Consider the following 11,309-nt stretch of genomic DNA (forward strand, 5'->3'; position numbering starts at 1 on the left):
AATGAAACTCATTTAAAATTTAATATTTTTCATCGTGATTTCTGGAGTACCACATGTATACATTTCCTGATAATATGTATATGTGATTTGTTGATACAGAACATGACACAGCACAATGTCTCATCAAGGATGAGTTTCTTGCTTTTTATCAAGTCTTCCGACAATAAAACCAATGTCACATTACTCTTAGATGTACAAATTGTTGCACCAAGCTGCACAAAACATGTAGATGCTTATGTAAATTTTACTCTAATAATAAAAAAAAATATAGTTATTTTAAAAAAGAATTCATATATTTAGATTCACTAATATATAAGTTTACTTGCACATGGTTAACATTTAATAATATATTAAAACAAACTTTTAAATTCTGATGTCACAATAATATTATACAATTTAATAATACGACGTGACACATCTAAAATTTATTCTTTCTTTTTTTAATTTATCACTTCTTTATCTATATCATTATGATTAAAAAATTAACAATAAAAAATGTAATTTTTATTACAAATTTAATTTAATTGTAAGTTACTTTTTTAATTCATTGCATATAAGTACATTACAATATTTTAATTACATTTTAAAAATTAAAATGTAGCAACCATAAATTACCACAATATATAAAAATATAATTATCACATCTTAAAAAAAATACTAAAACTTACACACAAACAATTTAATAAAGTTTAAATTAAAATAAATAAATAAATATTAAAATAAACAAACCCGTTTAAATTAGTAAGCCTTTTAAAAAAATAACAGTAAAGTTTTTTTAAAATAAAAATGTTATGTTATACATTGAATATTATCAAAGTATACTATACAATTATTGGACAAAAAATAAATCAGAGCAAAAATTACTTTTTGTTCCCAACATTATTTTGTATTTTTGTCATAAAAAATAATACTTTTAAAAAAATCTCATTATTATTTATTTTTTCAAATTACACCCACACGAGTTATATTCTATTTTATATTTTATAGCAAGACCGTAGCTCAAATAAAAAATGATGTCATGATTCATTGCATAAATGTGTATGATAAAAACATACCTATATAAACTACTACTAATTTTTTGTTTGAACAGAAAAAATAAAATTAATTCTTTTTGTGGCAAACCATTATTTTAGTCCTTAATAGGACATTGTCATTTTGGTCTTTGGCACAGTAAAAAATCTAAATTAATCGTTAAATCATCAAAATATTAATTAGTTTAGTTTTTATGTTATAATAGTCATGAACTATTTTTATAGTAATTTGTATCTTTCAGAGATTTTTACAATAATAAATTATATATTTCAAAAATTATTTTGATGATTTGAGAATTAATTTGAGTTTTTTTGAGTATTTTCAATGATTAAAATGATGGTTTATCTGGATTTTTTTTTATATATTCATCTTCACTTGGATGTTTTTCATGCATAGATGGCTCAAAAGCCTAACCTATAATATGATATCGTTCATTATTGTAACTTGTCACACTAATTTGCTTGATAGTTAATTAAAAAGAAATAAATGGCCAATGTCACAATTTTTTGCAACATCATAATGCATAATATGAATAAGAAAACACAAACATTATTGACTAATGACATAACTAAAATGATTGGGAAGATTTCTGCAATGGTAAAAATCCCTAACAATTTTATAGCTGCACTTTCACATTGAAATGGTGACTTTATTACAAGCCCTGCAACTGTTTTTTTTTTTAAAGATACAAGCATACAACTTTTATGCTACTAATCCACTGCATCAAGGGATACTGTTGAATGAAAGTTACAATATGTTGTCATTTTGCTTGAGAAATAGAGTTTTGACTCTTCTAGCATGTCCTTCAACAAAAGACCTGTCAAATGTGTTGTTTCAAGACAAAGTTATTGCAATTTATCTGGCATTATTTTTTTACAATATATTATATTTTTCAAAGCACTGATTTCTATATTTGAAGTATTAAATTATATTTTTAGATTTAAAAAACAAATAATAAGAAAGTGGGGGAAGATTTTTACCGATTGAACATTCAAAAGAAGATTTATCATCCTCATTTTCTTTGTTGTTGGTCATTTTCATCATTAGAGCCTCTAATTTCGACTCCAACTTCTCGGTATTGTAACTCTTCAATATCAAGTTTTAGATGTTGATCAAACTCATAAAAAACTTGAGCACTAGATTGTAATTCAACAATTTCATCTCTACCAATGATTCTACCATCCAACTCCAACCTAAGCTTCAGGTCATATACAGGAAAGATCCCACAACCCTTTATCCCCTTAGTTGACCAAAATTCTCCGTCGTCCTCATCAACATAATATTTGAATTCAAATGAAAGGTTGTAATGATCATCTCCACTTTCACTCCCCAACTCCACCAATTCGTCATTAACATACTGGCAACTTAACATAACATGATCTGAAATTAATGTCACTCTCCCACCTACATAACATTTCTGGACTTGTTTTCCGCGTTCGTATATAGTACAATAAACGCCATTGTAAGACACATTTAAGCCCTCGGAGAGAATGATACAAAAAATGAAAGCAGACAAACCAAATTTTGGAATAGGAGGAATAACTATGGAAGTTTCTGTTGTATGAAAATCAAACTCTCTTGGAACTTGACCTCCGGGAATGAAAGATATTTCATAAAAATCATTTGATCTGTCTTGAATGGATTTTGTGTGGAGTTTGTGTAACATGTTCTCAAGCATTGTCTGTTGAATGGAGTCTGTGTTCAGATAAGTAGAGTTAATGGCTGTCAATTTTTGCAAGGATGCGGGAAGCTTTGGTAGGGACTTAAGTTTCTTGCATTCATCTAAAATAAGATTTTCCATCATTGATTTTTCTTGGATGTTGTCAGGGAGAGCTTCTATGTTGCAGCACTCTTTCAAATGTAGATGTTTTAAATATTGTAAGCCATCAAGGATGTGCCATAAATTCAATGTATCGATTTGTGTGCATCCTGAAAGATCCAGTTTTTTAAGAGGCATCACTCCTGGATCATTTGATAACTTCTTCCCAACAATGTTAAGTTTCTGACATTTTCTTAGAAAGAGATGAGTCAGTTTGCTATTATGCCAAATTGATGATGCCAATTCATGTATAGCAGTTCCACTTAAGGACAGCCAAACCATTTCGTCTGATGTCACCGAAAATTCAATGAGAGATGAACAACCAGTGAGATCGATTTTATAAAGAGATTTTGAGTGAGTGGTTGTTTTCAAGCTTTCAAGGTTTATGCAACCATTTAAATGTAATTCTCCAAGCTTGGGGGCATTGAGAATGGATGGATGGAGCTGACACAAGCTCTCACAATAAGACAAAGATACTACTTCAATATTTGGTGCACCAGATAAGTCTGGGACCTCAACCAGGTCTTTGGAGTCATTTAGCATAATGAACTTTAAATTGTCAAGTTTCTGTAGAAAGAAGAAACATCACAGTGTATAGTAATCATTAAGTTCATTCATAATCATGTATGAGTTAACTAAAAGAGAACCTAAACATAATTAAGCATATATAGATCAGAAGGATGTCGGCCTAGTAGTGGCGCAACTCTGTGAATGAGATAATATGAATGCACCACAACAAACTAACAAGTATATCTGAACACATTAATTAATTGGTACCTGAATTCCATCCCAAAGCTTTTTAAGCTTGCTTTTGCACATGATAAGTTGTACAAGCCTTTCAAAGCAAAAGGTTGATGGCAAAGACTCAAGTGGGAATACATCCCAAGAAAGGTACCTCAATTTATCAGACAACCACCCAAGACCGTCAGGGAGGTACACATTGGAACTTTTTCTCTCAAAACATGTATTTCTTATTTGAAGATATCTTAAGTTAGTCATTCCTTTAAAGGAATCAGAGCTCAAGTGTAGATTCTCAACTTTATAACTATCAAATACCATAGCTTCAACAACTTCAGTACCCTATCAAACAAAATTTAGAATAAAAATTAACAAATATTGTCATACATATTTTTCTTGCTTATATTTCATATATATACAAACACACACACACTGGATCATCCCTTTTACCTTGTTATATTTCAGTAAATCATAAATTTCCTCAGGATCGTACAATCGACTTCTTCTTCCGGGGTTTTTGGGAGATTCTTGCTTAACAATCTCTTGTCCCATTTCTTGTAACAAATTATGTATGTCTATGCAATTAAAATCTTTACACGTTATGAGTGCTTTATTTATAAGGACTTCAATCCCACTTGCTGCAAAGAAATTGCAAGCATCTAGTAGACATATTAGGTCATCTCGACAAGTATCACGATCCTCGTACCACTGATGCATCATGGAGAAGAAACATGCAATGTCTAGAAATATGTCCTGTTGTGTATGATCTAAGTCATCAAAACTCAATTTTAATACATCGTGAATTCTCCTATTGGGAATCTTTTTTAGCTTTTCCAATTCACTTTCCCACGCTTGTTTGCTTTTTGTACGGAAATTTGTACCTAAAACTTTTAATGCCAGTGGATTGCCTCTGCAATAGCCAATTGCACTTTCTGAGAGCTTTTCATATCCAACTTTAGGACGTTTTTCTCCAAAAGCATTCAAACAGAATAACTGAAGAGATTCATATTCGTCCAATTCCTTGACCTCATAAATTTCACATTCATCAAATTCACTGCATACCTGCTTATCTCTAGTTGTGACAATGACTCTACTACCTGGTCCCAAGCAATTATTGTTTATGTTAAGATTTTCTGCTTGCTCTAAGGTTGCCACATCATCCAACACAATGAAGCTTTTTTCACATGCAAGTCTTCTCATGAAAATTGGAGTTTCTACATAAGTTGCATCAAGACGAAGCTCCAACAATGTCGAAAAAAGTTTGTTACGTACAACATTGAGTCCATACCTGGATGATTCTTCCCTTACATTTTCGAGGAAGCAATGACGTTCAAATTGAGAACACAATTTAGCATATAAATCTTTAGCTAGAGTGGTCTTTCCTATGCCACCCATGCCCCATAATGCAAGGGTTCTAACATCATTTGACCCAATTTTCAGCAAGGATTTAGTCTCTTCATACTTTTCTTCAATTCCAAGAAGTTCCTTATTAACTTCAAATGGGTGTCTATGATTCAGTTTTTTTAAAACATCTTCCACGATGTCTTTAATGAAGTTCGATTCAATCCTACCATATGAAGGATGGGGAAAAAGGTCAACATTCTTGTTGTGCAGATAATAATTGTATAAAATTTATGGCCAAAGAAAGAAACAAAAAATAGAGTTCAGGAAATGAATTTCCAAAGCAAATTACCAACTAAGGTTTTATACTACCCATGTGCATGGTATTAAAAGTTTGGATGTGCAAATATATCCCAATGGGGGATAGTACATATTCTTTAAATTGTGAGATATGAGTATGCAGGAGCAGGTACAACAAAGATTTCAACTTGAGTGCAAATGGATCCTCTACGGTGGGAAAGTCACTGTGATTTTAGAGTATTTTCTGAGAGAGAAAAGGTATGTGGATAGTTCATTTTATTTACCTGTAATTTTGAGAGTGCCACCCAGCTAAATTGGCTGCTTCTGTGAGAGCATCTTTCCATTTCTTCAACTTATCTTTGCTGTGCTTCAAATCTTTCTTATGCTTTGCAAAAGCTTTCCTGTAACTCCCAGTTTGATTCCTCACATGTGATGGGTCTATTTCGTAGAAAATCGGTATCACAATCTGTCCCTGATCTTTTTTGCATTCTAGAATCTTGATGAGTTCATTCAAGCCCCATTTTGAGGAAGCATACTCTTTTGAGAAGATGACTATGGATGCATATGACTCCTCAATGGCTTTGATCAATGCCGATGAGATCTCATCTCCTTTTTCAAGCTCATTGTCGTCTTTAAAGGTTATAACTTTATTGCTCACAGCATCATAAAGATGGCTTGTGAAGTTCCTACGAGTATCCTCACCTCGAAAGCTAATAAATACGTCGAATTTCTTCAAAGGCATCGCCGAAGAAGAAGCACCCATCATTTGTTGCATAGCCATTATAAAATTCCAAGTGCTGCACTGCTTAATCACAATGTTACACTCTAAAAAGTAAAACATTTTAAGTTTAAATTAGAAAAGGAAAAACTGTTGGAAAATGGAGTTATGAAATTATGTCATTTGTCACTATCGTTCGAAGAAGATTCTTCTTAAAATAGATTGAAGATAAATGTGTTCTTGATACTTGTTCTCAATATTATATTTTGGACTTCAGATATCAGATCAAACAGTTTAATGTAATTCGATTGTAAACTCGCGGATGCGCACGCGCACACACACATTTCACTTTGAAGACATCATTATATTTTCTCATCGCGACCAATTAAGACAAACTAAAAACAATCGAGCAACTTCATTTAGATCATCAACAGTATTTACTTTAATCATAATATTTCAAAAATCAAACAAGTAATTAGTTGTGATTCATTGATAAGATAAAATCTGTTAATAAAATATTTTAGACAATTAAACTCTATGTTATCCAGAACATGCTTCAAGTTGAATACACAAACCCAACACAGATTAATAGTAATTATTCAGACCTTAATATTTTGAAACTATCACCTCACAGTTTGAAGTTCAATGCATGCATGATTTTTCTTCTAGGGCTGATTTTCAGGAAGAAAACAGAGTATTTTCTTAATCATTTGTCTTCGAGTAAAAATGTTTGCAGTACGGACACTTCTTATTGAAGGTGTATGTGGTATCCAACACATGTTGGTATTAGACATCTACACATGTAATTAAGTTCAATTTACTTATTTATTTTCAAATTATCACCGGTGTCATAGAAAACACACAAACAGTCCCAATTAGATGAGAAAAATAGTACTCAACACACAGATTCTTCATTGCAACAAACACTAATTATAATAATAAAAGTGAGGAGATGAATACTAGCAGAAAAAAGGTAAAGCTAATTAATTATTTACCTGTTGATGATGCACCAGAAAATAAGGGAAAATAATTAATCAGGCATTGATGGTGATGAGAAGAAATTACTCATTTAGCCAAGAGGAACAAGAAAGTTATGTTATTATTATGTTAATTAACAAACGAACTAGATCAATTAGCAAGTAGTTTATATATAGCAGATAAAAGTGACGTTAAAATATGACTTGCTTTTTGACGCGCACACATAGTAGTCTCCTCTTCTCACTCACCAACCAACGCGTTCCCATTGTGCCACCGTATTTAATTTACATGTCACAACTGTATTGCGTTCAATTTTTTTAGTTTAATTGTATCAATGTTTTAATCCATAGATAAATCGAATTTTGAAAGTCTTTCTATCAATGTTTTTCGTACCACGTGTAATTAAGAGAAATCTCATTGATATTTAAGTCTCTATATAAAAGTAATATTCAAAGATATTTAAGTCTCTAAATTAGAAGATTTTATCTTCTTCTTATATTGAATGATTAAAATCACACAATATGCTCATAGAAGACTTCTTCATCACTTTCCAAACATGTCATGAGCTGGATGAAAGTTATTCATGTGTTGGTACTATGAAAAGTGTTTTCCTTGAATGCAAATGTGGGATATAAAATACATTGGTATATTCTAAATAAACATACCTACCTTTTTAAGGGTGTTCTTATTTTATAAAAATCTTTTATATGGCTGTTTTTTAAAATTAAAAGATTATTGTTCATATCAGTGATGTTCATCCAAACAACTGAGTTTTTATTGTTGAAATTTCGATGTAATAGACTAAAATGAGCTTTTTTATTTTATGAGGGACTAACTTGTCCCTTCAATTTTTCCTAAAAAAAAACCTGGTGCTTTCAATTTTGTTTATCTTGCGTAAAAATATCTGTTCCTTTAATTTTATTTTTTTTATAGTTTCAGTGTCTCTTACCAAAGAACGTAAATGTCTTTTAATTCATTTAATAGTCTACAAAATCACTTAAAAGATAGTTTAGTAATTTACTCTGGTCCATAGACTAAGTGTCCTTAATTTTTTAAAGGATTAACTTAGGTTCTATATTTTATGTGAACGTACCAAATGAGAATTTGCTCATGTTTTTTATTAGTTTCATTTTGCAAGCAGAGTGATCATCATTGATGGTTTAAGTCTTTAGTCTTAGGTTTAAGTGTAAGTCAGTAAATCTTACATCGACTATTGAATAATTAAATGTTGTATATATAAACAAAATAACACATATATCTAATAACTTAAGATTTTAGATAGAGATGCGGTGTCGAAGTGTCTCAACATCAAGATAATACAAAATCAATGTACTAAAATCTACTATCTTTTTTCAATATATTTAAAAATTGCAAATGAAAGTTATAATAAAATACCGAGTAATAGTCATGAAGTCTTAATTCAACTGACAAATACTGATATTGTTTTTCTCGGGTTTGAACTTGAGACTTCATAGTTGTGTAAGAGTTAATTATGGTGGAATTTATCATATCTTCTAAGACAAAAAAAAATATTGGAGTAATAGTTTGCTTAACTAATTTACACAATACAATAAAAATATTAGAAAACTTCTTTTCCCACCCCAAATCATCTCAAAAATCCAAATTTTGTCTAAATTAATTAATCTAAAGGTATATTTTTCACGTCCGGATGAATCAATCTAGTTGAAAAAAGAAACAGTCAAACAGTAGTTAATCTTACACAAAATATCGAGAGGAGTCGGGGAGTGATAAGAATTAACTAAAATATTATAATTGAAATTCTTAAAAGTCATATAGTTTTTTTTTAGAGTTTCACACAATTCATACACAGTAGACAAATTGCAAAAGTTAGAATTTCAATTCTCACAAATTTTACAATTTTCACATGTCACACAATTTTCACAAGTCACACAATTTACACAAGTTTTTAGAACTTCACACAATTCAATCAAATAAAATATATTCATTTTACTATTTTCATTTTGTCGAAAACTTTCTTCTTTAAAAAATGCATCAATTTTTTTATGTTTAAACATCGTTTCACTCATACGAAAACACATATTAATTAAAACAACTTCCGATTAAAAAAATAGTAACTCACTATATTATATATCAATGGTTAACATGTAAAAGTTTGCTAATAATTAATAGTTGAGTCGCTAACTAGAGTGTTAGAGTTTGTCTATTCGAAATTAGTTAGTTTATCCTTCGATATTAGGTAGTTTATCTATACCTATAGAGAGCTTGTTGTATTAATTTTATTAGATTTTATTAGTATAAATTCTAAGAAAGAGAATGGTAGATAAGTGGAGAGGGGGAGGCAAAATAAAATGTTAGTCTCGCAAAACTATGGAGATTTGAGAATATTTTAATAATTTATTATTGTTATTGTGATAATCTATCGTTATTATATATATAAAAAATAATTCATAATATATAATTATTATATATAAAAAAATAAATAAAAATAAAAAATAAAAAAGACGGGATGCTCCGCAAAAAAAATCGGCCGCTGCACCCAAACTATTATACGGCAAAAGTCATCACCTACCACGTTATTATATGGCAAAAGTCATCACCTATCACGTAGAGTAATTTTTGTGATATGTAAATTAATTTATATATAATTTTATAAAAGTAATTTTTTAAACTATAAAATTATCGGACATGATTTTTTTAAATACACTAATTTTTCTCTCTTTCACGTCTCTATCTCTTCTTTTTACCTATTATCTCCCTACCTACCTTTCTTTCATTTATGTTTGTCATGATTTTTACTGGTCTCTATTTCTTCAATGCAAGTTTTAAAAAAAATGGTTCGGTTTTACTGTTCTCCCACCTTACAACAATTCTTCAATCACTCTCAAAAAAATTCGCTTTTTTTTTATTGTCATTCTATTTGATATTTAAGTCTGCAAAAATGCTAAATCACATGCTTACAAGAGTTTATAAAGTAATCTACTATTAACCAAATTATCAACTCATAAACATGATAAGCATATTGTCATAGTCTGATTGTCCATAGTCACTTAGACGGTGGTTAGTATTTGATAGAATCTTTGTTATTTAAATATCATATAAAGTAGTAGTTAGTATTGGACACTTCACAATTTATTAGCTTAATTCATTTCTTACATACATTTCAAAATTAATGTACCTTAAATACTAAAAAGCAATAAATAAACACACAAAAACAAAAATGGCCGCATGCGTGAAGGAGAAAAACGGCTCACTTAACGCATCAATAAACTTATAAATGATCTAGAAAACTAAGTAAAAATTGATTAAAGACAATTTTGAATGTTTAAAAGAAATAAATAAATACAATAACTTTTATGTGATAAACAAATACAATTAAGTTTTGTGTTTTTTAAGCATCTCTAAAATACAAGCTCTAAATTATTATCGGAACCATAATATCATATCCTTCATTTGTGTATAAAGTCCCACCCTAATTTGGTTGATAATTAATTAAAAATAAATAAATGGCCGAATGTCACAACTTGCGCCATAAAAAATGCATAAAAGTGTCATGAATAACCTCTCAAAGAAAAAAGAGTACCATGAATAAAAAACAAACATACAATCGGTGGCGGATCTTGCACAAAATATCGGGAGAAGGACAAGTATTAACTAAAATATTATAATTGAAATTCTATAAAGTTATATAGTTTCTTTTTAGAGTTTCACATAATTCATACCCAGTAGACAAATTGCAAAAGTTGAAATTTCAATTCTCACAAATTTTACAATTTTCATAAGTCACACAAGTTTTTAGAACTTCGCACAATTCAATCAAATAAAATATATTCATTTTACGATTTTTATTTTGTCGAAAACTTTCTTATGTTTAAACATCACGTCACTCCTAACAAAATACACATATTAATTAAAACAATTTCCAATTAAAAAATAGTATCTCACTATATCATATATCAATGGTTAACATGTAAAAGTGTGCTAATAGATAATAGTTGAACTGTTAAGTAGAGTGTTAGAGTTTGTCTATTCAAGATTGATATTAAGTAGTTTATCTATATATATATATATATATATATAACTTATTGTATTAATTTTATTAGTATAAATTCTACGGGAGAGAGAACAAATTGAACAATAGAAGTTTGAGGAAATTTTAATAATTTATCACTATTATTTTGATAATTTATCGTTATTATACATATAAAAAATAATTGATAATATATGGTTATTATATATATATATATAATTAAAAAAATATCCTAAAGATATTTTAATAATTTATCAATATTATTTTGATAATCTATTGTTATTATATGTAAAAACATTAACTAACAATATATAGTTATTATATATATAAAAAAAATAAAAACAAAATAAAAAATAGTTCCCGTGGTCCCTGCT

At 29.2% G+C, this 11,309-nt stretch overlaps 1 protein-coding gene across 4 annotated transcripts; it reads right to left on the reverse strand.

Annotated features, from left to right (window-relative positions):
• Nucleotides 1–1,636: 1,636 nt before the first annotated feature.
• Nucleotides 1,637–7,189, reverse strand: LOC101497758 (disease resistance protein RPV1). Of its 4 annotated transcripts, XM_073369246.1 has the most exons (7): nt 6,944–7,189; nt 6,576–6,742; nt 5,515–6,027; nt 4,040–5,156; nt 3,629–3,931; nt 2,013–3,418; nt 1,637–1,849 (listed from the first exon to the last, which is right to left on the reverse strand). In XM_073369246.1, exons 3-6 carry the CDS (start codon nt 6,009–6,011, stop codon nt 2,045–2,047), a joined length of 3,291 nt encoding a protein of 1,096 aa, XP_073225347.1. In that variant the 5' UTR covers nt 6,012–6,027; nt 6,576–6,742; nt 6,944–7,189; the 3' UTR covers nt 1,637–1,849; nt 2,013–2,044. The 4 variants fall into 4 exon arrangements, with proteins under 4 accessions (XP_073225347.1, XP_012571780.1, XP_012571779.1 ...); XM_012716326.3 differs by lacking the exon at nt 6,576–6,742; XM_012716325.3 differs by lacking the exon at nt 6,576–6,742 and having other exon boundaries at nt 5,515–6,032.
• Nucleotides 7,190–11,309: the final 4,120 nt, after the last annotated feature.

Source organism: Cicer arietinum, chromosome 5 (assembly GCF_000331145.2).
Source record: "Cicer arietinum cultivar CDC Frontier isolate Library 1 chromosome 5, Cicar.CDCFrontier_v2.0, whole genome shotgun sequence".
Lineage (NCBI taxonomy): Eukaryota > Viridiplantae > Streptophyta > Magnoliopsida > Fabales > Fabaceae > Cicer > Cicer arietinum.

Excerpts from the sequence above, each read along its gene's own strand:
- LOC101497758 (XM_012716326.3), bottom strand. The coding sequence starts at position 6,011 with ATGGCTATGCAACAAATGATGGGTGCTTCTTCTTCGGCGATGCCTTTG. Across the intron at positions 3,932-4,039 it reads ATTTACTGAAATATAACAAG|GGTACTGAAGTTGTTGAAGC; the intron begins GTAAAAGGGATG and ends TTTGTTTGATAG. Across the intron at positions 3,419-3,628 it reads AGCTTTGGGATGGAATTCAG|AAACTTGACAATTTAAAGTT; the intron begins GTACCAATTAAT and ends TTCTTTCTACAG.